The following is a 27,644-nucleotide window of genomic DNA, read 5'->3' on the forward strand; positions in this document are numbered from 1 at the left end:
TGTTTTATCAGGATCTATCTATCTATCTATCTATCTATCTATCTATCTATCTATCTATCTATCTATCTATCGATCTGATGCTATCAGCTCACATGCTGGTGGTCTACAAGGGGACGGTCTCAGATGGAGCATTGTCGTGCAGCAGCAGTCCCCGTTGTTGGAAAACAATAGCTGCACTTTGCCCCGAGGTCACAGCAGAAGGACACTCCAGCAGGCCAGACGTGTGTCACCTGCTCCGACCTCTCCTTAGCACTGTCAGAACACGGAAGAGCTCAGCCTTAAGCTTTGTCATTCCACCCATTGAAAGGGATTGTTTGGATAACACGTTTGGAGCCTTTCAGTGGTCATCCAATTTACATAAGAAAAGTAAGACAGAATTAGAGAAAATGAGTAGAGAAAATGAATTCCTAAGAGCAATATATTCTTATAAACTGCCAGTCAAGATTTAAAATGATGCCTTACTTCCAAAATAATATATTATTTTTTAAAATGTGTTAATTTCTATGTCCAATTAAATGCACTACCTTTTGACCTCATCTTCTTGTCTGCATGTCATCTCCTAGGAGAGGTGTGTGTGTGTTGGGGGGGAATAGATCCTGTCACTCCCACAACATGAACACCTGTTGGAGACACCAAATCCCCTCTTTGTCTTCACAGTCTCCTCTCAGTTGGATTACCATGACAACACCCATTCATATCATGGCTGAAGACTGATTATACAGCTTCACACGGTCAATTATCACTGAACGGAGTGCATTGTTTTAGGGGGACGCTGCTTTAAAAAAAGAAAAGAAGGGTAGGCTGTGTACATGGTTTTCTAGAAAGCTTTATTTTGCATTTGAGCTGTTGTAGTTTCTTAGAACTGGATATTTAGCTAAAGTTTTACACCACACCAGACGGAAATAAATGCAAAAGTATCCCAACAACATAAAAACCCCTCTACACAACTGTATTTGAGTACAAGATAACTTCACATCAATAATCAAGAGAGCAATAAAACAGTTAAAGAAACATATCTGAGCTTTTATTACATCAGGTGGAAGGCAATTTTTAAAGGACTGACTTTAAGCAAAAAAACGACTGTTATATAAAGCACCATGGAGAAAACACAGGCCAAACAAATAGCAATGTAAACAATGCAGAGAGATACAAGCACTAGGCACACAAATGAAGCAATACAACCTATGAACACTATGCACTGTGCATGGTCACTATAAAAGGAGCTTAATTCAGTGGAATTCAAATGATAAAATAAGTGTTAAAATATAGTTATTAGATTGTACTGTCACATTTTTATGTTTCATTGTTGAACATTTGGTTTAGCGTAACAAAAGGACTTCACAAAAACAAACTATTTACAAAGGCAAAGATTTCACTCCCTTTGGGTCAAAACAAATCATTCACATTATTAACTGGGATGTAAATATATGTATGGTCCTCTAATATACTTAATATCAAACTCTATGAAGACAAGCTTTACACAGCATGATGCCATCAACTGACAAAATTAGGCAAAACATCGATCACTCAACTCTCTGTGATTCAGGCTCGGCACTTTCAATGTCCAACCATCTAAACAAGCAGTGTTTCTTCTGTAAAAGTCAAACTTTGCCACTCATAAACCTCAATATCCATGAATCATCACTTTGCAGTGCTCTTTCATTTAGTCACAGTCAATTCCTTGTCACAATTACAATAAAGCAGCAATCATGGGAACAATACCACCGACAAAAACGTAAAAACATTGTGTATTATTACTGCATTATCCATCACAGCATGTTTAGTATTAGAGTTAGTATGTAAGTATGTAGAGACTATCAAATCATCTATTTTACTATCAAACACTATATTGTAATACCTAAAATATAAACCAACATATATTATTACAAGATAGTATAACCATGAATACGTTCATATACAAATCGTACTTCTTTATAAGGCTGAACGCTGAATAATCTTAGTATGTTCAGTCACTGTTTCACAACTAGTGTGACTGTTCAATTTAAGAATTATAAAAACAATTTTCTTAGCTTTCAGTATACATTCAACAATGAACTTGTGCAAAAAGAAAAACAAATTACAAGAACGTAACTGTAATCTGATGTTTTCATAACCTTTGATATCCATTTTAAATCCCATTAAAATATGGGTAATAACCATAGATTTGTAGGTTTGCGTTTCATTTCATTTCATTTTACTGAGCCCTTCGGGAGTGGTGAATCACAAATTCTCGTGGGGAAAAAAACTTCCATATTACCATTTGCTGGCCCGTCTTTGAAAAACTTTCACATGAAATAATAGCTGTGAATAAGTACAGGCTTTTGAAATAACCCAGTCCTGGGAGACTTTCTGACCAAATTATAGTCTATTCTATTATTTCACTTCCCTTCAACAAGATTGCTATTAAGAAGCCAATTCAGACCTTTCCCTAGCAAAACATTAATTGTTTTTTTTACAGTAAATGACCTCAGGCCTCCGTTTTTTCTTTCTCATCCTTCTTTTTCTTGCTTTTCTTCAAGAATGAAGGTGTGCGGAACTTCTTTTTCTTCTTCTTGGGGGACTTGGACTGGCTCTCGGGGGTCTGAGCCTCCCCCGTCTTCTCATTAGATGTAATAGAGATTTCGACCGTTTCTGAAGTGCTCAAGCTCAGCTTGGATACCTCCATGCTCAGATCCTCGTCCGTCTCTTCCAAGTGGTCTTTCCCATTGGGTATTGTGTCTGTCAAAAGATGAAACCACGTCAGTGAAGGAGGATGCAGATAAGAAGTGCGTTGCAGGGCTTTTTACAGATTACACCAGACGGACTCGCAACACAAAAGCAAATAAGCTGCTATTGCTGACAATTTCAAGTCATTATATTTTCAATGGCTATTGACTAGATAATTACCTTGTTTAGATGGCGTCATTAAGGGAGAGAGGGAGAGGGAGAGCGTAGAGCCATCAAATGTTGTCATCTCGTCTGCGTCAGTGGCATCATCATCTTCTGTAAAAGGATTAAAGTCATCAGAGGGCCGTTATTCATCAAAGTCGCTGTGTTCATGTGAGTGAGGCGTATTAAATTCACAAATATAAGTCGTTCAGAATTGTTTTTTTGTTTTTCACAAGACCAAGAGTCTACAGCCATGCTAGCTGCTCTGTGAGGTTGTACAGCAGTGCTTTGAGCTAAATGTTACAGTCAGCATGATGACATCTTTCCCCTAATTTATTGTCACATTTGACAACTATTACCAAACACAAAGCACAGCTGAGACTGGGGCTAATGTCATTATGTTTTTCAGTGTTTGATTGCAAAAGGAAGTAACAGAAAATTACATTGACCTGATGATTGCACTTAATGAAAAATTAAGGGATCCCCAAAGTGATTACAAAGCATCCAGAAGGGGAAATTAATGTTTGGAGCAGATTTCATGATAATCCAGTCCAGGACATTTCACTCAAAACCTCATGATGGCGCTAAAGAAAAGTTCAGGCATTGCAATCCCAATGCTGCTGATGTGTTCCAAGATTGGCAGATTATTGTTGAGATAGTGAAAAATAAAGTAGTTACTCTAATACACAACTGTAGAAATGTTTCCCTCCTGCACACACACATACCCTGTCTGCAGTTATAACCAAGACACGAATAGTTTGACAAGACCGATGTCTTTGCAGCTCACCTCTCACCATCCCTTTGAGCTGACTTCATCGTTTAGAGGATGAGTGAAACTGTGGACTGACATTTTTTTCCTGCGGGCATTTTTGCAGGAATATCTTTATTTCAGTGAACATAGTTTCAACATTTCCTCCAGACAGGAACCAAGCACTCTGACTGCACCAATTAACTGCATGGACTACAGGCTAATTATGCTGCTTTCATGTGGCTGCAAAAAGTACAGCAAATGTTTGGAGTGTATAAAACTACAATATTAGTATTACACACAAATAATCAGCAAGACATAGTCATTGCAATCCATGCAATAATGCATGATGTGTCTATCTTAATTAAAAGGAAAAACAACTTCAATTTGATTTCATACTTCTTCAGAAATCTGCATTTAATGGTTCCTAAACCTTAGTTTGAATCACCTCATTTTGGCCTTTCTTGGGGAAGAGATTTCTGCTAAGCTTTGAGATTAGCTTTGTCTCTCCATCTCAATTTCATGACCTCTGTGAACTTTAAGGATTAACTTCAGAACGCCGTACACCCATAATCTACATGGGATGATGTCAGATATGAGCTCGCGTAAACCCAAGTAGGATTAAATGAAGTAGAGGTTTTCTGTGCCTCCTAAGAGCAAGAGAGCACTTTAAGGCTTTGTAATAGCAAAGAAACAGTTGGACTACCTTCTTGGCCTTGCTGCTTTTTTTCGACCAAGCTCTTGTATTCCTCCAGCACTCTCTCCGTGAGCTCGTTGAAAGGGTTGGGGGGAAGAGAGCGAGTCTGCTCCTCGTCCTCAATGATGAAAGCCTGATTGACAGGAGAGAATAAAAAGACATTATGGACACCCGGTGTAATGCATTTTCCAGTGAATAGATGTAATTGCTCATAGAGAACAATGACTTTGGTGTTATAGATTTATGTTTACAGTTGCATTTCTGGTTGCTTTCATACAGACATCCAAATAAGTTCAGATATATGTATTTGATCCAGTGATGAATTGGGTAAACCTCTGTTATCAAATCGATTAAACATGTAACAACAGTAGTAAGGAGCTGTATTCAGCAACAGGTATTTGACTTATTATCATTATTGATTGTTAGTGGTTACTGTATGGACCTGTTGTTGAGAAAATGGCATCAAGATACTTTATTCAGTGTCTTTGGACCCCCTAGCCACAGGTACTTACAGTAGACATCTGACTTGTCTTTACGTGTCTATATTGGTTGGAAATTATTGTATGCCAATACCGATCATGTGTTTGGTTGTATTATCGGTATAGTATACATTTTTGAATGGATGTGTAGTTTTGTTTTTGATGGATATACTTTGGGGATTTCATACAAATGGCAAATATACTCACTGGGCCTTTTACGGTGTCCACAACAATGCCTGATAGTAACTGAGATTTTGGTCCGGAAGTCATCAGGTCACCTCTGTGCTGTTCTTTTATCTGAACACATTGAAGCAACAAAATCATATTACACTTGGATCAGGAATATTTGACATTACACATACAATATCCTTGATTCTATTCTATATCATGTATGACAATAAAGTGAAATGTTAATTATAATTTTTTTAACTTTTGGTTGAATACAAAAACAGATTTAGCAATATCTACTAGGGCTTTGGAAGATTATAATGGAGACAAAACAAGTATATTAATGGATGAAGAATATAATTGTTAGTTGCAGCCTTACTTGACAGAACATATTGATGAGCATACATTTATTTAAAATACAATTTTTAACCTATTTCTATGCCATATATCATAGAGAATGCAATAGTATATTTGAGCTTAAACTGGATGTGCTTTTTAAAATACAAGCTCTAATATTGACACATTGCAGACAAATATAGTTCATTATTTGGGCGTCTTTGGCGTTGAGAATTATAACATGCATGCCGTGTGGAAGATGTGAATGTTTCGACTGACCCTGTTCCTCTTATCCAAAACCTCTGTGGGATCAGTGTTGAGTGGGACAAACTGGTTGGGGTCCTCGATCTTTATTGGGGTGCCGACGCTATTGCCTGGCTCTGAAGACTTCATCCACTGAGGAAAAGAATAAGTAAAAATTGGGGAAAGAACACAAATAAGATTTCTTTTATTTTTAAATGTATTTTTCAAACTGACCACAAGAGGGCAGGCTAATATAAAGGAATGGCAGCTCCACTTCTCACTTTTTCCTTCAGAGGCCAAAAACCGTAAAAGCTTAGATTATTAAATTCCTTGTTACAGTTCCACATGAAAATCAACGCACCATGGTCTTGGTCCTGGGGCTGACATCCCCGCTGGGTGAATGTTCAGGAACGTTGACTCTCAAGTAGCTGTTTGGCGAGTTGAGCCACCGGGTCCTTTCTCTTTCCTTTTTCTGGGCCATAAACTTGAAGGGGCTTCGCAGTCCAAGCTCACTGTCCTCCGGTGACACAGCCGACACCGTGGCGGGGATCTCCACGTCGTTTTTAGAGCGGGGTTTTTCACGGACAATGGGGTTCTTATAGGAGTAGCCTGTTCTGTATCCCTAGAAGGTCACACAAAGAGGAGACATTACTCTAACATACTAACTGAACAATGTTCCTTTTTCCGAGGTGACGTTATTTGTTTGTTTGTTGTAGCGTTCTCCAGTTCACAATCCATTAAATAAGAAATATCAACTACAAAAGATACAAAATTCAAAGGATGCACAGGCCACCCAAGATCCACTTACACAATGCTTCTAAATATTTAAACAACATTGTATATACAAACAGCGTTTTTTGCAGATGTGCCCATTTTCTGAGGGAAAAGATAAAACTTTGGTTTAAAGCAGTGTGTTGTTCACAATGCATCAAAGACCAGTGAGACAACTAGAAAAAACAATGGGAACTCGCAGTGGGTGCAGAGTGCAGTCTGAAGCTGGCAGAACAACACTACAATCAAAATCAAAATTGGCATTTTCTCGCAGGCAATATGACAAGCTTGCCGCCCGAAAAAAACTCCCTACTTTGGGCTTTGATTGCAACAAAGTGAGCGAGCCATCATTTATTCACAGTATTGTTGACTGCCACTGCACTGTTTTCAAGTGTTGTGATTTGTAGCATGTTTTGGGGCATAGGCTGGATTTACATATACATTGCTATAAACAGAAAGTTAGCAGAGATTGTGATCCCGTTCTGCACAACGGACAGACAAACCTCCTGTTGCACTGAGTGTACTGGCATTTGCACCCAGCGACATACTCAACAGTCTTGGAGAAAACGCCAAAACAAATTTCCAAAATTGCATCCACTAGAGTCTTTACACCAAGTGACTGTGTGGTCTATGTGGATGTGACTGCCCACAGCATGCCTCACCATCTGGAAGCAATGATTGAAAGGGGGTGGGTGGGCAATGATCACACAGAGCTAACACAGCTGCAGCCCACTTCAGCCACACTTGTTAGCGAGACGCACACTCAAACAGACACAGTCTGCCATTTTCTGTGTCCACAGAACATGTCAGGGCCGTGTCATTAGCAGTGTGGTTGGACTAGCGGGGTTTAAATTGACAGACGGGCAGCACTACACAGCACCAACATCTTTAACCTGCAGCCAGCATGTTGGCCACAGACAAAAGACATGGTCTAACAGTAATTACATGAGTATATGTGAAAACATGTCATAGAAGCTTAAAACACTATGATCCAATTACACCATTTTTTTTCAGATTAGGTTAACAAAAAAAACATATCTAGCTTCATTGTGTTCCCTAATCAGACACTTCCTGAGGAAGTGCCTTACACAGGAAACTCAAAGCATCATGGGTAAAAGGCACAGGTCAGGGTTCGCTCACCAGGTTGTCCAGCATCCTCATCAGGGACTCCAGCTCGGCCTCGCCCACTTTCCACTTGACCTCGTTGTCCATCACCAACCCGGCAGCGACCACTCCCTGGGTCAGGGGTTTAAACTTCTCTCTGTCGAGGAGCACGAGGTTGTCCACGCCGCCCGAACACCCCAAAGCATGCACCTAAACAAATCAACAAAGTTATACTAATACACACATTTTTTTAATTTTAGAGTTACAAGCCATATTATTGTTCTTTAGAAAGTTACTGACAGATTCCCCTCATTTATTAATTTAAATTCTGCAATGTCTTATTTATTTATAAATAAGGGAACATCATATTTTTTCTTATAAGATACAGTAGGATTTTCATTTTAAAATAAATGTAATTATAAGAAATATGGGCTCTCACTATGTATCAAAAACAATAGAAAAACAAATACAGTCCATCCACTGCAGGATGATGAAAAAACAATCCACCTGCCTCCCCGACAAAACAACAGGAGTTTCTCTGAAACACTGCAAGGTTCCACCTCTAAACAGTGCTCTCTATCATCTGTTTGACTTAGCTTTGTTCAAACATTCTGTATGTTAGACATCAGCTCTGCTTTCATTTCAGGCACTGCAGTAATACTTTGCTATTTGCCACCAAGTCTGACTCATTCATAGAAGAAATGAAAGACTGCGACAGGTGAAATGGGAAAAATAATGATGGCAGTAATGATAGAGTAATTTAAACCAGCGTAGTTTATTTTTATAAATGTGCAAAAGTGTATCCAGGCCACATGCAGGTTCAGAAATTGCTCTGGCAAAAATATAGCAAATTACATGTCAATACCAGGAAGTGGAAGTATCAAGAATATTAGTAACAAGCTTTTTATACCTGGATTTCACACGCTTGCTGTGAGTGGTACACGTAGTGAAAAGCCTCTTCTACGGTTTCTCCCAAGGCGAGCAGCCCATGGTTCCTCAGGATCATCACCTAAAAAACATATGGGGAACACTTGAGCTGGCTCAACGTAATCACTATGAAATGCTAAACAAATCCAGCTGAGCTAATACTATAGCATAACCAGATGTACTAATGTCTATTCATAACATTAATCAATGTGCTCGCTAATTAGCGAATATTCCCTTATCAACATACATGGCAATCTCTCTGCATCTTAAACCAAAATTAAAAAGTACTGTTCATTGCGCCCTTTTGGTTATTTTGAACTGTGAAATCAGTAACTAATTTCACAATCAATTAGGCTGTCTCCCTAGGGTGAAAATATGAGCACCAAGAGCTGAATAGATGGTGTCGAACAGGTGTTTCTTATATTCTGTTTTTGTCATGTATGCAAATGATTAATATGCTTATTCGCTTTCTAGAGGGAGTTGATAAGAAGATTGATGCCATTCTCATATTGTAAAGACTGGTAGCTTACAGCATCTCTGGATTTCACTAATAACACGTTGTTTTCCATTTGTTTAGTCCGTTCAAAAAGTGTAGAAAATCAGTTAGTAGTTTTATAGGGGAGTTATGTTATTTGTTCAGCCAATCTTCTCATGGCTTTAGCTTAATATTCAGCAGACAAATATGGGAGGAGTATCAATCTTATCATCTAACCTTTAGCATCTGAAGCGAATACGTTTTTTTTCTTCGCAAAATGTACCTATAATGTGACTATACGAATAAATGGTGTTTCTAATGTTCTGTTCCCTTAATGTATTAGTTAAGTGATTGAGACAAAATGCTTTTGGTTAGTAAGCAAAAGAAAAATGCATTCAATTTATATAACAATACATGTTTTGTGTGACACACTTCAGTTCCAGTCGTGCATAAAGTCTAATATAATAACTCATGACGTCCAACCAGGAGTTGAAAGCCTTCTATCCCATGAGAAAGTCAGCCTGTCACTAATGGAGTCCCTTGCTTTGACAGTACCTTGGCAGTAGGGCCCAGTGCTTTCTGAAACTCCACCTTCTCCTCTTTATTATCCAGGCTGCCATGGTAACCGAAGCTGCTCACGTCCCCCAGAAGCAAAGCTTCCTGGGAAATGGGCAAGATTCCACATTTCATCGAGGACACCTGTTAACATGGGATAAAAGCAAGTTACGCAAGTCTGTGACGCACCAATATATAAATAGAAGCACTTTTTATTTTTGCTATCAGGCACAAATAAAAGTTTACACAGCGATGTTCATCATGCGCTGTGCATTTTACAGCCTAGCTTCAAAGGAAATGGTGAAAGCGCATTACAGGGTGTCTGCATCTCAAATAAGTAGCAGGGGGCTGCTTTTAATTTCAGCCTTTTCCTCTGTTGCTAAATAAGCATTTAGCAGCAGCTTTTATGCTTTGATTAAAATGAAGCTCATTTAATATCGCCTGGAGTGTACTTACAGCAGCTGTAGCGGGGGTATGTATGTGGATGATACATCTGACGTCAGGGCGCATTGAGTAGATGGCAGCATGAGGAGCAAACCCAAAGTGGTCGATGCCCAGATCAGTAGAACCCTGTTCCACCACCTCCCCAATTATGTTTACTTTCACCTAAACATGGCAGGAAAAAAAGAAGAACCAAGTCATTACTTTAGAAAACTCGACAGAATAATAGTTTTAAATGCTAAACCTGTGTACCATTAAAGATACCCTGTGGAGTTTTCTTGTAAACAAACAAAGCTGCTTAAGGCCTAACAAGCATTGAATGTATTTCTCCCATCATAAAACCGCTGCGATGCAGTTTTATATGCATTTTTGAACCTGCATCATTTACATCCATATTTGCTTGCTAGCAGTCTCCTTCTTCCCCGCCTCTTGCTGGAGCATTACTATGTGTACGTGTACTGCATCAGCTACATGCTTATGTGTGTCCATGCAGCTCATTATACTGGTGCATAAATCCCAGCTGGGATTTGTAAGCCATGCATCCCTTTTGGGCATTCCTGACATACAAATAAAACTGGGACCCATACATAAAAACACATGATGGTATCATATAACACTGATAATCAAAATAGTAAGTCAAATATTTACACATGATTTATTTTATCAACAATCATAAAGATATATATTCATTTTAAATATACTAAAGCTAAAAAAGTAACTTTCTATTTCATTTGAAATGACCTAGATTAAATTCAATGTTTTAGTTTTATGAAGCAGAAGTAAAGTTTCAAATTGGGATCCGAGCACATGCTAGTTATTATTTGTTTCAATAAAAAGTTATTAGCTAATACTTTATATGTTAAATCATGATTTTGAGCACTGTAGCGTATATTTTAGATACATCTAGAAATCTGTAGGAACTCTGGTGGAAACAAGTTTGGCTGAACTTTTAGAATTCATTCAATGGATAATCAAAAACACAAGTTGTGATTTCAACAAATTATTATATTGAATTTGTGTTCCAAATTGTGCCCAATGCATGTTGTAAAATGACAAAGCAGTCTGCAGTCATGATTGGAAAACGATAACAAAACAGTCATTGAGCTTACCAAATTTGCTGCCGTCACTTCAGCAAAAGACAGACCTCGTGGACTAATAAGAACATGGTCCTGCTCTTTACTGAAACGCACCTGAAACACAATGAACACATAATTCAAATCCAAAACCTATCTAGGTTACAATGAAATGAATGACGTGAAAAAGACATTCTCAAATGTCTATGGTGATACACTACAGTGTATGATCAAGGTTGGCTTAGCTTGGGCAGGAGAATCTGAGACTTAGATAGAGATACTTTTAAAATGTTATATAAGCTAGGTTAACAGCTACTCACAGCACGGACAACCATTTCATAGATGCAGGAAACTCTGAACCACAAAGGAAAGCTCTCTTCACTCTGAAAAAATGTGTGTGTGGGTTGATAAAAACTGACTTTCTAGGCTTATTGTCTTTTGGGAAAATCTGATCTTTATAGCTCGACATCGCAGGTGTTCATCACATATTTTAGTTTAAGTTATTGGTGTTGAGGAGCTCTACATATTCACAAATCTGACTTTTCCCAAGCCATGAATAATATATGGGATCTGAAAATAAAGAGGTACTCCCCTTTAAGCCTCCCAGTAGCCAGAAAACATGAGGCACACGTAAAGATACACAAACCTTGTGCGGCATACATAAGCAGATGTGCAATGAAGCGAGTAGAAGTTGTGAGTGAAGTTGTACTCACAGTGATGTAGGAGCTTGTAAAACGAGCCCAGCTGAAGAGGTCAACAAGCCTGTAGAGGCTGGCCAGCCTGCAGCGACTCTGTTTCTCCCCTTTGGCAAAGGAGGGAGACTCGATGCCAAACAAGTCATTGACTGGAGTCACCATCCCAATGCCTGCCACAAGACATAACATCATCAGCAACTTGTGATGCACCAACAACATTATATTTTCACATCAAACATCTAGATGGATGTTTACATGGTTTGCTTCTGCAGTATTTAAAGTAAAAACATCCAAGGGAAGGCTCTACAGCTGAAGCTTAAAAAAGCGTCTTTTTTAGAATTCCCAACGAGAAACTGGAGGTTATTTTGGGGCCGTGACACCATATAAGGGCATTTGATGAAACGGGGCCCTATCTTTTTACAGCCACTTTAGCTTTTTAAAGAGCGGTTCTGCCTCTGCAACCCCGTAGACATTTCCGCCAGTGACATTTTTCCCTAAGATTTACCGTTTTGATTGTCTTTCTCAAATTAATCTTTTCAGTTCTGACTGCTGTGGGACCTCCATGGACACATAAGAAAAATAGGTTAGGCTAATATAATCAACTTTGCAAACTGCTGTATCATTACCAAGACTGATCACGGGGGCTGGTTACTTAATAGAAACACTGACAATGAATAATGCTCTAAACAGTTTTCTGCTTTCTCTGCTGTTTCAGGGTTGTTGTTCAGAGTCACAGGAGTCTGACAATGAAGATATTCAGACTGCATAATGCACAGAGCAGACACACTGAATGACAATCAGGGCCGAAAGGAAGATAGATTGAAACATCGGAGACATTCACACACACACAAACACTGAAACCCACTGCTACTCACTGATGGGTGAGGTCAGAGGGCCAGCCCCTCCCAAGGTGCTAGCCATGACCAGGTCAGCAATCTGTCTGAGAGCCAGAAGACCTGTAGGGTTGTTGCCCTTCGTCATCTGATCCTGAATCAGGCCTTCCAACTCATCTTTAAACACCTGTAGGCGAAAAGAGAATTCATTTTCTAAAGCTCAATTAACCTAGCAACACTATAAACACAACCCATCCGTATCTCACTTCAACACCTCAGGATGCCAGGCAGCACAGCATGATTATTACATCTGTAAACAAATCACCAAAGACAACTAGAAGGCTCTTTGTATTTCTGTGAAAAGGACTTGACTAGAAGCAGGGGGGGATGGCATTAAACCTTCCAATCAGGTTTTTGCCGTCAAGAGAAGCTTGTGAGTCTTGAAACAGATTTTTTTTTTTTATATGTGCTGCAGCTAAGCTCCAGCATTCTGCTTCATCCAACCATGGTTCCCATGGTGATGAGATGAGCTCCACTTGTTGGGCCTGTTATGCAATCACAGTGTGAGCTTGTCTTATTTCCATGCACTTCATTGGCATGTGTTTATTGCTCCTCCTTGTATTTCATCTCACAGACTGCATTGCTCTGTTTATGAGATATTATCTCCTGCAGTATATGGGTGCAGAAGGAAAGGAAAATACTACAATTAGGGCTACAACCAAAGAATGTTTTCATTACCGGTTAATGGCTTGAGCTACTAAGTATCAGCAAATAGCAAAAGTGAAGATTTATATTCCTTGTTTTGTTTGACCATCAGTCCAAAACCTAAATATCTTGCAGTTTATTATTGAGCATGACAAATAAAGCCAACAAGAGAAAATTGGCCATTATTGCTTAAAACATTACTTTAAATTTAAATTGATTACCAAAATTGTCCTGAGTTAATTTGCTGTTGATGGTCTAATATCTTAATCGGCTAGCTGTTTCAGCTCTAGTTACAATCCAGATATTGTAGCCTATATATTTGGTCTATATTTGAAATGTGTTAACATATGAAGTCTATTCTACCTTTTAAAAAACATATAATCTAGTAATAACATTGGTAAAACACCAAACAGATGAACATTGATATGTCAATATTTATCTGTGATAGTACCACATTTCATTATGGCTGCAGTGTGAATCACAGCTAAACCAATATCCAAGCAAAGCAGAGTTCATGAAATGACCCTTGAATAAACAAGAAAAAAACCAATGCATTTCAGCCCGTCTTGAGTGAAGGTGCATCTCCGGCTTTAAAAGCTCTGTTTGTTACTCATACACACTGAAAGCTTGTGCGTGTAGGAGGGCACTTATACGGAGCCGTGGGCTACATACTGGACTCTGCAGGATCTGGGTGACCCTCTTCTTCTGCTCCATCATGTTGAAGTCCTGCCTCAGGTCCGGCGACATGTTCTTGCTGCGGAGGTACTCGGGGTCACTCTCGTCCACGCGGTCGAAGTAGCGCTCCTTGGGGTCGTTGCTGGACAGGGACAGGGTGAGAGACCCCGCCATCTGCCTCACCTCCACCAGGCTCATGTCTTCAACCGCACAGCCCCCCCTTTTACTCTTTCTTTTGGGATCTGTAACAAAAAAAAGATTGACACACCACAGCTTATTTCACATTCAGGCTGTCAAGGCAACCTGTGTTGTTTTACCAGAAAAAAAAAAAAAAAGATTCTGTATGGGTGCTGTGGTGACTCATGTAATTACAGGGATGGAGACAAAAGCGAGGAGGACATTGTCTTATGATTGATGCTTGCTCTTTGAGTGCAAAAAGCTGTTGATGTGCAAAAAGAGATGAGTTAGTCTCTTGCAGCTGCAAACATAATGCAGGTATTTTTCCCCCACAGATTCAATAACACAGCAGTGAATGTGCAAATATAACAGCTCTCGTTCTCAGGTTTAGTTTTCTATGGCTTTGTGGGGTCCCAGCTAACAAGTTCAATGTCTCCTTCTTCTCCACACAGATGGAGGCCAACTCGTAAAAGTGTGAGATGAAAGCAGAGAGAAGTCTCCCTACTTCCACCGTCCACCCAGCAGCCCTAAAGCATTGTCAGCAGTAAACAAAAGGTAGGCCTCATGTAATGTAAATGAGCCTGTTTGAATAGCGGTTAGCACCTTTAGTGTTGCCCCTGGTACCTGGATGTGGGGGGTGGAGGGATACAGGAGATCCTACCAGGACTATATTACACTAGGGCCTGCAAAAATGAAACGTTTTCACCACACAAAAACAACATGCAAACTTCTACTGGTAGTTTTTTGCATTGCCTGTTATCCAGAACACTCAGTACACGGCGTCAAATTACCAACTTTAAACCACTTATACTATGAAAAGTACCCGCGGGAGGAGGAGGGATACGTGCGCCGGAGCTACACTTGTGCAAGCTCCCTTAAAAACAAAAACAAAGCGGAACACAGACCCCACGAGGAGGGAAAAAAAACAAAAAAAAAAACTCTTACTGTAAGTTGATAATTACCTGAAACAAAGTGCTCAAAACCACTTGATGTGCAATTTCCTTTCCTTTCCTCCCCCCACCCCCCCACCACCCTGCCCGACAGAGGCTCCGAGGACAATAAGACTGATGCTATTCCCGTTTCGGATACATTGTGGCAAAAAAAAAGAGCGCAACTTGGTGGTGCTGCTGCTGCTACAGTATCCAGACGGAGCGGACTGCCTGCTGCGGCCGAGCAGAGAGATGAAGAAGAGTGAAGAGTGGCTGCATGGAGGAGGATGTGGGTGTGTTTGTGTGTTGGGGGGAGAAAAAAAAAGCAAAAGTGACCATGTGACTTCACTTATCCACCCACCACCGGGCCTTATGTATGCAGCGGGACAAAGGAATGGCCACTCAGGATCAGCCTACCTTTTTTTTTTGGGGGGGGCTTTTCTTTACAACAACACTGTAGCGCTCCTGTACGGGCTTGTAAGGTTTTCTACCTCCCTGTGGTATCCCTAAATACCCCCCAAAAGGAACTTGTTATACCCCCTTCTTTTTCTGTCTTTGTATGTGTGATTCATTAACTTCTACCACCTTATTTTTTATAAATAACTGAAGGCTCCTGTGTTAGCAGGGCCCCTCAGTGGAGGTTTTCATCAAAGCAATATGGCCCCCGCCATAACAAGACGCAGCACTTCAAAGCCAGAGCAAGTGCTTTCCTCAAAAAGTCAGTGCCTACACCAGAAAAAATAAAGTTTTCCAAAATACAGGATGTTGGCTTTCAAGAAAGCAATGAAATACAGATGTTCTCTCTAGGAGGAAACACAACACTATTCTGATTTCTTTCATTCACTTTTGACTTGATACCACAAACACAATGTACCCTGGTCACTTATATGTAACAAACAATTTAATACATATGGTTCTAAGTAATATGCCATGTGCAACACACTGAACTATATTAGACATACCGTGTATTTCTTCCACCACTTGGTCACTTTTAACAGCAAAATGATCATGACTTAATATGCTGGCTTTGCTTTTTAGGAGTCAAATAGCACATAAGATCATCTTATTTTAATACGGCGATAATAACACCATCTAATGGGGCCTAGTGCTCAGAAAAATACTTGCACGCTGCTTTCCTTCAAGCGAAATAAATTGGCTCTCTAACTGTAAACGGGAAATAAGATCAAGATTAAAGCGAATGCGAAGCGGTGCAGCTTTATCCTGCTGAGGAGGCAACGATCCCTCCTCACTTCTTGCCACCTCTTAACTTTTCCCCGCCGTGCTGGCCGTTCTCTCCAGAGAGAACTGTAGCAATATTCAAATGCACTCCATATTAAGTGAAGGCAACTCTGGAATCTCAAATGTTCTCAGCACCCTCCCCCTGCTAGAGTTATTACCCCTTTAATCACACACCATCAGACACACAAATATCTAGATTTTAGGAGCAAGAGAGACTGACTGACATTACAATACCAGGGAATAGAGTGGAGTCTAGGAGGCGGAACAGAAATGTGGAAATTTGGGTATATGTAATGAAAAGCAGAACATTCTCACTCCAGAGCTGTGTGAACCCTCAAACCCTAAACCTGCCTCTTTGTTTCTGGCTGAGCTCCCACCGAAACCACATACAAGCTTAAATGTCTCCACACACACACACACACACACACACACACACACACACACACACACACACTGAACACACACTCAACATCCTCCCACGCCGCCAGCCCCCACATTCTTGCTGACTATTTGAACTTTTCAGCGAGGGCAGTCTATCTTGGAAGCATTGACCAAATGTCAGGTGTTATTAGTCGACGTCTCATTCATACAGATTACTGCTGAAGATAATGATGTCCGCGGATAAAAGCACACCTTTGTCTTGTCACAGACCCGCTACTCTACTGGAAATAACCTCCACATGCAGACAGAAAATTGCTGCCTGGGTCCACAGTGAAAACTGTGAGAGAGACATCAGTACAAAGAATAACAAGCAGCACCATGTTGTGGTTGAACTTTGGTTGAGCTTAAGAAAGAAGTCTGGCACTGTGGCAGGCAGAGCATGTTGTAATGAAAACGCAGGGATGCATGAAACCACCTTTTGACCTGCAGGTTCTTTCTCCAATAGTTTGGTCTCATCTCTGCTGCTCATGGGTTTGAGTTTATGATGGCACTGGCTGGTGCTGTAATGGGTTTCTCTTAACTGGAATAAGCTGAAGGATCTAACATGATATAGTCTACAGACTGATCAGTTGGGGTATATAGGGAGAATGCAGAGGAGGCCACTGAAGGCTCACAATACGATCTGCACTCTTGTCAGCATTACAAATTGGTAGAGTATCATAGGCTATTAATTATGTATGGGAGTGCATGAAATGTAAATGGTAGACAAGTAAAATATTCTGAAATAATCATCAGTGGAAAACAGGAACATTTAAAGCAATTGATGATTTTACTATTGAATTAAACTGCATTAACTATTTCATGAATTATGTTAGTAGATATACATTTCATTTCAGGGATTTAGTGAACCTCTTTAAAGTTTGAGGACTTGTGAGAAAAAGGGAAAAGGAAAAAAATTGATCCAGTTGAGCTCCAGATATCTTGACTTTTAGTCCCTAGTCCCTATACTTCTCTTGATGCAACTAAATTATGTGTTTCATTCTTTCAATAGACCCTCGGTGCATGTTAACAGGGCATGTCTTTCAAAACCCCATTTTGTAAGACAGACTTTGTTAACTGTGGCCTCCAAGTCCAAGCTGATAATGACATGGTGGTCATTTTCCTACAATGAACAACTGTTTTTTAACAGGTTGAGTAGTACTCCTTCTGACATATCTTATTGAAAAATTGATGAAGTTCACCTTTAAATGTTTTACAATTTTTTATTTTTGTATTCTACTAGTTATTACATGAAAATTGTTTAGCACAGAAATATTGCAAGCTCTATGCAAAATTTATTCATTATTCATCAATTTCCATGTCTCACTTTTCCCACAATTTTTTAAAAGCTCTTCTGGACTGCTTTATTCTCTGGTCATTAATAATAATTCAAACACAGTATAACTGCTGATTTGTATACGTACTGAACCACAACAAATCAGGCTTTGTTAGATCATATAACCTGTTTTTCAGCAGTATGATTCTGTGGAATGAAAAATAAACAGTTTCTCTCTTTCTCTGGAACCTGCAGAGTCGTGTCTTCAGGCTGCCGGATGATTGTCGAAATTCAGCCTGTACTCTCAGGTACTGCAGATGTCACCAAAGTACTGCATGACAAGAATAATACAGACCAGGAACTTGCTTTCAGTGGATCTTTGTTATTGGGAACGTTGAATGAATAGACGATCATCAGCAAGGTTTATTGGGAACCACTGAGAAAGAACTGCAAACATTCACAGCAACAGATGTACATTTATATCATGATTGATGTGGAGGGAAAATAAATGACAACTTTGTCTCCGGTCTGTTCCAGGCTCGGTTGCCATGGTGACAAATGCTTATGCTGTCTCGTGTCTGAGGCTGAATTAGGAGCAGAGTGAATCTCTGCCAGATAATGTCCACTTTTACAGACAAAAGATTGTTCTCTGAAAAAATGCATGATAAGAGAAAATAGGACTCCACCAGTTCATAGAGATATGATGAGGAGAAGCAAATATAACACGAGGTATTCTGACTGCTTGACTGATTGTTCTTCCCTGTAATTAGAGCACGAGGGAAAGGGTCATTGTATTCCCTCATTAAATACGGACATTCTGTATTGATTTCCTGCAAGATTGAAATCACAACAGTTTCCCTTCCAACTACAGACATCTTTGAAATATTGGCCACAACCCTTTCAGAGTTTTGCCAGCCCCCTCTCCGATAACTATTAATGGTAATTACTCTTTGGCCACTGCTGGCCACCTATTTCATCAACTCAACCTGACCCGTTGCCCTGAGCGCAAGATTGTTTAGAGCCATATGGCAGCACAATAATCTGTGAAGCTTTGATTTGTATCTAAATATTTTAATAAAATTCCTCCGGTAGTCTACGCAACACAGCTGCACATCGCTTGCATTCAAAAACCTGAGTGTGATCATGGACCACAAAGGGTTGTAGACCACATTTTACATACCTGTAAAACCTTAAATTCTCACAGAGTGTAAAAGTATTTGACACAGTTATCTGTGCTATTCGACAGTCATTTTGTCATGCAGACAATATAATTCAATTCATATCTTTCTGTTTATGTGGCTCAGTTGGTGTTTATGATAGGCACTGTCTAACTTTATGGACAGTTGGACAATTTAAAATGACTTATCAGAGTATCATTTAAACACCCATAATGTCAAACTCGTGGGAATGGTCTATATTTAAAACACAATCAAATGTAACTGATCAAAGAGGTTGTAGCTGCTTGTCCTACTGTAGTTTTCCAGGAGTGCTGTACATTGAAATACATCTATGCATTAAGCCAAACTTGCACGAAAAGCTTTTGCATTAACACTGGGGTGGTTGGGGAGAAAAGAGAACTTTCACCACAGAGTTTGTATTTCTGCTGCAAAACAATGCCATTGTTTTGACATCTTCACACAGAATATATATCCCATCTTGCTAAAAATGGCTCTGCTACACTCCCACAGCAGGGTGGGTGGCAACAACAGAGCACACTTTGAACCTGAAACAATTTACATTGTTACAGTTGGATCGGTGCCTTCGCAGCTTTTTGGGTGTAGAACCGCATTGGGACACACATGCACGTAAACGTACATACACACGCACACTTCAGTGGTGTGGAAATAGACAGACTGTTTACCTAAGTGGAGGAGCTGGCTGTAGTCCCTGCAGTGGTTGACTTTGGATGGCCTCCATGTTGGAGATCTAGTGGTTAGTGTGTGGTTCACTTTAACTCAAGGCTGAGGTAGCGGTCGGGCTAACAGATCCCTCATGTGTGTCACATTGTAACCTACACCCTGGGAAAAGGAAGTGTTGATTTTCAATTTTAGCAATGCTGTTAAAATTCCTGTGACATTTTATGCAAAACCCTGACATTTACTACAAACTGAAAAGTATCCAAATTTAGTGCAGTAAAAGAATGCCATTTGCTTTGAAATTCACTGAGCGACAAGCTGATGACATCATAAAACTTAATCTAACGTACAATTCATAAAATGAAAAACTGTTAAATGTTAACAGGAACAATCCATTGCACGGGTGAAAGGGTTTAGGTCACGACCCGCCTTTTCAGTTTAATGGCTGTCTATAACTCACATCACCAGGCACACATATTATGAAATCCCTTTTTCTGACTGAGCCCCACATCTAAAGTCAACAAATGCTTGTTCATGTTTCTAGGGGTGACATTAATTGAAGGCAGCTGTTTAAAGCTTCTGCAGCTGGAGTTGATAGTGCAGCTGCAGACAGGCCGGTTTAGCAATGAAGATCTACCACAATGTTTGAGCTTGAGAATGCTGTAAAAATAGACGTAAGCAGTTCTTAATGCAAAAAAAAGGGTAACGCACAGAAACTATAAACACCATGTCTGGATATTTTGGAAATTGTCTCTCAAAAACATGTGTCTCGTAAAGTTTCCTTTATCTGCTAACAGCGTATTCAAAATAACCTCTTACTCTTCCAGAGCTTCATATTCCACAGATCACAGAATTGCACCATGCCACATAACGTATGTGCGTTGTTCTTAGCTCCAGCAAACAACTGCTTTAATAGGGTAAAAAGATAAAAAGAATACAACTTACAGTGTTCGTTTTTACACTTATCCTGCAGTAGAATTCCTCCGGTTTGTCTTCAAACTCCCACGGTTCAAGCAGTTGCTAGCTGTTTACATTATCACTTTGAAGAGGGTCATCTGGTTTCCCAGAAGAGAGGCAACTGCTGGTCTGCCTCTGATCTCCTGAACTCCCTCGGCTCCTCTGTGACGGCGGCTGCCTATTCTCACAGGAAAGCAGAGGAACTTGTCAGAGGAGGTTCTGGAGACCAAGCTTTTAGATTGGACTGGACTGGACTGAAAAAATGGGTGGGACAAGCCTTCATCCCCGACATTTATTATATATACTTAATCCTTCCTTGCTCTAATGCTGGCTAATTTCCCCAAATCAAATTATTAAAAGCAATTCGAAACTAGATTTAAAAAAAACCTTATACTTTATTAAGCAGGAATTCCTAGTAAATCTGTATCTAACCATAAATGGAGGAAAACTGCAGCAATCTCCTGCCAGGCATATTTTTTCTCTGCATATTGAGCGTGCTTCATGTTTCTAAATTTTGCCGTCGAGGAGGACATTGCACACGGTGAATGCTTGCCCGCTATCACCTCCTCCCACATACTCTCTAACAGTGAGTGAGTAGGATGTGCTGCTCTCCCTCTTTACTGCACCTCCTGAATACATCAGGCAGTACATGTGGGATGTATACCCATGATAGGTCGGTCTGGGTGCTGTTTGTCTCATTAAAATAATAGGAGCATTTAAAAACCCATCAAGAACACCAAGAGAGTGAAATGTGTTATCTTATTGTGCAGATTCCAGCTCAACAAGTCCCTGCTGTGAAACCTCGAATATAATACCTATAATATTTATGTTTTCGATAAACATAGATTTTATCCATCTAATAAAAGTCCAGATGTTTTGGAAGAGAAAAACCCACAGGAAACTGCCTTCTGAGGATTTCATTTAAATTGGCAGCAACTGATGAGTCAAATATAGACCTTTCTCTTTTCCTCCACTACGCTGTTGTTGTTGTCTTTGCACAGGCTGATAAAACATTCATTTCCTGAGTTTTGTGCAACCACCGCACCACACCCACAAAATGGCTCCAGCCAAAGAGTGCACCCAGAGAGGTCAAAGGTCACAGTCAGATCAAGACAAGTTATTAAAATAAACATCCAAATGGTGAGATTCGGTCACTTCCTCAATACTGCTATAACTTTGAGCAGTTATTGCATTTTTGTTATACCAACACACACACACACACACACACACACCCACACACACATACACTCAGGGAAAGTTTCTAAAATGATACCATGTCTGGTAAAACTTGTCAAACAATATTCCTACACTACACTGCCATCTAGTGAGGACTCTGCAAACACAATGACAGTTAAATATGTCACCTCTCCTCCTGTGTCTCCTCCTGTCACAAACACTCTCATGCTCTCGCTCTCATTTGGTTTTTCGACAGGCTGAACCAGCTATCTGGAAAATCAAGAAAATAAGAAGCTAGGGGCAGTGGAGGCAGAGAACGTCACTCGGTGGATGGTGAGTAGCTTTGGGCTGTGAGGTTTTGTGCTTCAGATTTGAGCAAAAACATACTTCAGTTTGTTTCTGTGAGGACAGGAAGCCAGATAATTTGTGTTGTTTACATGCTGGGGAGTTGAACCACCACCAGTGTGTTCTTTTTTAGTTTTTATTAATTTGAATAACTGTATTTTGTGTAATTAAGATACTTGAATTAGTTTAATGAGAATACAAGTCCAGAAATGACAAAAATAGTGGCCCATCACTAGCAATGGTTTATATTCAAATATGACAGGAATCTATATGATTGTTAAAGTTATTCAAATATATACAATGAATCATACATATTAGAGGTCAAACAGGTCAATCCTTCAACTATATTTAGCAGCAAAATGCCATAAAAATATATTCATAGCAACTTGTTCAAAGCAGATAGCCCCCCCCACAAAGTGGTGACATGATCACAAAAATTGGCAACAGCAGAACATCATGCAGCACATTTGGGAACATGTCAGGTACTTTGACGTAACAGATGTGACAGAAACAGCAGAAAATAACTCTGTTTCATCTGACATAGACTGTGATATGAGCTCCACCAAATACTTTTAAAATGCATGAATGAAACCAATGAGCTGAACCTGTCAATGAGATATTGAGATTGGATCAATTACATTTTCAAGTTAGGTTGTGGGTTTAATTCTAAGATCTGAATCCTACAAAGCAATGACTAAAAAAATGTGTTTTGCCCTTTTGAATGTTCCAAAGAGGTATTCTTCAAAAACAAAAAGCTGAAACGAACGGGCTTGTGCTAGTGACTGTGACTTGTCAGAAACACTGGCATCAAACCTAAGCATCACCTTAAAACATGTAACCAATCACACACACCTTTGAAAGGCTGATATGTGTAGCGCATCACCTTAATCTAGCAGTGGAAGGATGATCTGCAGTGGCAGAGAAAGTCTGAGACAGATCTTGTCAGAAAGACACGCTGGAGATGAGAGTTCTGGTTCTTTCTTGAGCTGCTTTCATGTAGGCAACAACACCAGCGTGCACCACCAGTGTTTGACTCTGATGCCGTTTCTTATCACAGGGCCCCAACAGTTTTGTAAATAGATCACAGCTTCTCCCTTGGGGCTACAGGGCTATGGTCTTTGTATTCAAGAGTATTTGTAGCTTGCCATTCTTGTGTTGTGCTCTTGTCATTCCAGCACTCGCCAAGACGTATGCTTTGGTCATTTACACCACCAGCTCCTTCGACAGAAATGCGCAGTTAGAATGAAAATGTTAATCAGGCTCCCCTTATTGACTGGCTGGACCACTCTTGGCTCCCTGAACCCCCCTAACCAGACCTCAGTGCCTGCCCCACTCGCCACAGAGAAAAAGAAGAATGGCTCTGATCTAAAAGGCACAGCCCCAACTGTTGTTTCACTTTATGTTGGGAGGACGGGGTGCTGTCAGACCGTATTCCAAAGTAGATGAAGAGGCTGTCTCAGGCACAAAGCAATTATCTGTTGTTGTGGTTGTGATGGAGCCAACTGGGATGCGCTGCTGCCTTAATTATAGATAGATTTGTTTCTTTATTGATACAGCATAACTGATAGCATAATTCTAAACCTTCATTTTCTATAAAAAAAATTCCTGTACATATTATGTTTAGCCTCACAATATTTGGAAAATATGGCATAAATATGCTATTCACTTCTATAATGACATTCATTAGCTGTGTGCTCCAAGTAATTTGGTTTACAACAGACAGCTCTATAGCATTAATATTGGAATGACAGAGGACTCACTCCTCAAATGACCTTAGGTAGCCTAATGGCTGTTGCAGATATAGTGTAATTTCCTTCTGCAGCAACATAATAGGGACAAAAATAGCCCCTTTCTTTAAACAATTATGCCTCCTTCATCCCAGACAATACCAATGGATTCAGTCAGGTTCACTCAGGAAGACATGAGGCACTTTTCCAAACTCTAGCACTGTTTTTAACCCTTACACTGCGACACAGATTGCTTAAGCCAGCTAGTTTGAGGAGACACAATATCTCCTGAGGTGACTCCAAACTTAAATTGCCCCGAGAACAGAGGCACAGATGGATATCTAACGCAGTGTCTCACTGTACTGCCCCAGAATCCTTGCAAGGCAATTACTACTGCTGCAAAGAATCAGGAGGCAGGGGTAAAGAATGGAAAGCAAACTTCATTAAAATGAAAAACATTAAAAGCATATCCCTTCCTGTGATCATCATTTTCTTGTCCTGCAGTTCTCGAAACCTGGCGGAAGCCCAGACTCATAGAGGCATCAGGCTCAGTAGTATCAACCTGAGAAGGACTTTAAGACTGCAAAGCTCCGCCAAAACCTGCCCGCACAACGACTACACTCAATGACATCATTCCTGACGTGTCATTTATACTGCAAATTGATTCCTAAACCCTGCAGACATAGCCTCAGCATTTGTAATCAAGCCTCTATACGCTGTAAATTCATAGTTATGGATTAAAAACAATAACTGTCTAATGATGGAAATCTCAGATCTGGAGCACGACCAAGATGTAATCAATGGTTCTCTGGCTCAAGACCCAACTGCCCAGAAAATAGCAGGTTCATCCATACATTTTGAGATATTCGTTAGAACAGTATAACTAAGATTCAAAGACATGACCCTTTAAGTGTAGGTAATTAGAGAACTGGGTTGAGATAAATATTTAACACATGCTGAGAAACTTTATATAGTTTCTAGGTCAGTGAATGGTTTCTAACATTAGGCTTTAAAACACAACTATTTTCTAGTTATTTCTAATATAATAACAAGGGAACATGTCATTAAAAGTTACTTTCACTGACTTTTAATGACTGAGAGGATGGTGTGGATGATCACTCCTCTGAGGGCTGTAATACTTTGATATGCCATATGAGTAAGAGTGATACGAGAACTTTGTAATGTAAAACAATGTCGAGATTGTAATTTAATGTTAGGATGTGTGAAGCAGATTTTCTCACATGCAGACAGCGCAATTTGTTACCTTTTTATTGTCCCCAGAGTACCCAATTATTTGTTTGATCTTCCTGGGCTTTTTCAAAGGAACAAAAGTATTTGTGATCTGAAATACCACGCTGAGTTTTTCACACAACACATGGTCATTTGAATTCATGTCTGGGAGATCAAAAACAGTTTTTGACGTTACAGCTGAAAGAAAAATAATATTTTAGATTTGTTTGCAGTACAGTGAACTCCGAAAACACCCTAGTTTTGAATAAACACGTATCCTTCTTAGATTAGGTGTTCCTGTTGAGGCAATTACTAAAAAAACTTGAGCGCATTTGTGTTCATGTTATTTTCTCTCCAAGATCCTCGAGGAGAGTCATCAGACTATTCAGCTATAATGGGTGGCGGCAGCACATGTCCGACTTGCACCTGAACTTGATCCCTGGGTGGCTCTTGATGTTATTACCATTAAATACTTGAGGGATTTCACTATGCCATAAGACATTATGTTACTGTAGCAGAACCATTTAGCTCAGGGTTGAGTTTAGCGAGGGGGCACACGGACATAAATGGCTTATCTAACCTTAATTTAATGCTGTGTTTTGTCGCCCCTCACCAGGCTGGCACTTATGGCAACATTTATCATTTTTGGGTGTCAAGTGAGGACAACCATGAAGATAATATTAAGTCTGTTGAAGTTGACTTTACTTCAGTTACATTTTCCCTCTTCATGTTTCTGGTCTAAGATGACTAAGAGTCTATAATCATGCTAGCAGCTCTGTGAGGCTTCTTAGGCTCAGCAGTTGTTTGTGCTAATGTGAGCTGTTTAGCAGGTATAATGTTCTCCAAGTTCATATTAGTTTAGTGTGTAAGCATGCTAACATCTGCTAATGAGCACAAAACTGAAAGTAAAGCAGAGGCTGATGGGTATCATTTACTCTGCAGGTATTTAGTCATTAACCAAAGAATTAGACACATTTTGACATGATGCACTGGATGAATACTTAAGTCATCAACAATCTTGTTATAATTTATCCTGAGCGGGACTTGAAAGTCTGCACTTCATTTCCTGACAATCCATCTGTTGTTGAGACATTTGACTAAAATAAATTAGTGCTGAAAGAAATGTCAGGGGATCAACAGTGTCAGTATGATTCATCCTCTGAGGAGCATGAATGTCTGAACGCATTGTGTGCCAATTCCTCTTGTAGATGTTAAGATACATTACTGGAAAGTAAAATTTTGACCTGCTAGTGGGGCTACATTAAAAGTAAAGAAATGATAAATCGATTAGGATTCATCCTCCGGAGCTCATGAATGTCTGTACAAAATGCTATAACCCAATTTTTCTTGAAATACTTTGGTCTGGACTCAGGTGGTTGACTGGGGGGCTTTACGCATAAAAAAAAAAACATGATTACTTTCTGTGAGGACCCTCCCTCAAGCTGGATTCTGATCAGATATTTGGTTCTTGAGACAAGTTGCTGTTCTCCCCTCCAGGAGCTTACAAGCGCTCCACTGGTGGAGAGGAGATGCCAGCAGGTAAATCAAATTGAGTTGACCTTTGACCTGCTGTTGCCTATGCTACATTAAAGATGAAAGCAGAGAGAGAGTCACTTGCTTTTTTAACAGAGCAATAGGACCATCAGTGCAGAATGCACAGAAAAGGCTTAATGATTTTTTTCTTATGTTGAAAGGATTGTTAAACCAATTGTGAAACTATTCAATATCAATTTTCTGGAGGTTTTCATTATTCACGAAGCAATTGTTGATGCAGCTGAATTGTCCACAATGTTGAAGAACTGCTTTTTGACTGAGGATAAATAACTGGACATGAGATTATCATTAGAGTAAACAAAAACTATTCCGGAATATTTTTTACCAAACAGTGAGTTAAACTGCATTGTGAATAGATTTGTCAGATGCGTTGTCAGACAATGCTCAATCAGCTTTCAGAAAAGTCGTGCTACCCTCTGGGACCTTAGCACCGTTCAGCACCGTCCAACAGCTAAATAAGATATTATTTGTCATATTCCAGCATTTTTCAGAATTTCAACATATAATGAAATCCTGTCAGCTAAATGCACACCTGGCAAAGTCGGGCCATGTGGGCATGACATGTCATGGATTTTTGTTATCTGTATTGTGACAGGTCAGACAATCTCAACAAATATATATATGGCTGTTCATTCTACCCTAATTTATCAATACAGTAGTCATGCATCGGATAGTTTTTCAAAGGCAAAAGCACACACTGTAGCCTTGTAAATGGTCCATAGCCCTCTCTTAAATGCTGCAGCTTTTAAAAACTCTGCCTCTAGATTCCTTACAAGACAGCACATCTCTCTGGTTTTCAGATGTTGGCATTGGCTTCTTGTCAAAAAAAACATTTTAAAATACTACCATTGATTTTCTTAAACCACTGAATGATTTGAAAATACATGTCTGATCTGTAGCTATGTTATGAAACATCCAGACCTCTCAGATTGTCTGTGGCAGGTTTGCTATGTGTCCCCAGAGTC

At 39.8% G+C, this 27,644-nt stretch overlaps 1 protein-coding gene across 2 annotated transcripts; it reads right to left on the bottom strand.

Moving 5' to 3' along the window:
• Positions 1 to 817: 817 nt before the first annotated feature.
• add3b (adducin 3 (gamma) b) lies at positions 818 to 20,800 on the bottom strand. 2 transcript variants are annotated; one of them, XM_054600814.1, is made up of 15 exons: positions 20,636 to 20,800; positions 13,791 to 14,035; positions 12,456 to 12,600; positions 11,599 to 11,750; positions 10,922 to 11,002; positions 9,828 to 9,977; positions 9,372 to 9,515; positions 8,325 to 8,423; positions 7,451 to 7,624; positions 5,901 to 6,161; positions 5,576 to 5,692; positions 5,000 to 5,089; positions 4,323 to 4,446; positions 2,887 to 2,982; positions 818 to 2,718 (listed from the first exon to the last, which is right to left on the bottom strand). In XM_054600814.1, exons 2-15 carry the CDS (start codon positions 13,989 to 13,991, stop codon positions 2,468 to 2,470), a joined length of 2,085 nt encoding a protein of 694 aa, XP_054456789.1. In that variant the 5' UTR covers positions 13,992 to 14,035; positions 20,636 to 20,800; the 3' UTR covers positions 818 to 2,467. The 2 variants fall into 2 exon arrangements, with proteins under 2 accessions (XP_054456789.1, XP_054456790.1); XM_054600815.1 differs by lacking the exon at positions 20,636 to 20,800 and adding an exon at positions 14,933 to 14,966.
• Positions 20,801 to 27,644: the final 6,844 nt, after the last annotated feature.

The sequence above is a fragment of the Anoplopoma fimbria genome, chromosome 6 (assembly GCF_027596085.1).
Source record: "Anoplopoma fimbria isolate UVic2021 breed Golden Eagle Sablefish chromosome 6, Afim_UVic_2022, whole genome shotgun sequence".
NCBI classification, from domain to species: domain Eukaryota; kingdom Metazoa; phylum Chordata; class Actinopteri; order Perciformes; family Anoplopomatidae; genus Anoplopoma; species Anoplopoma fimbria.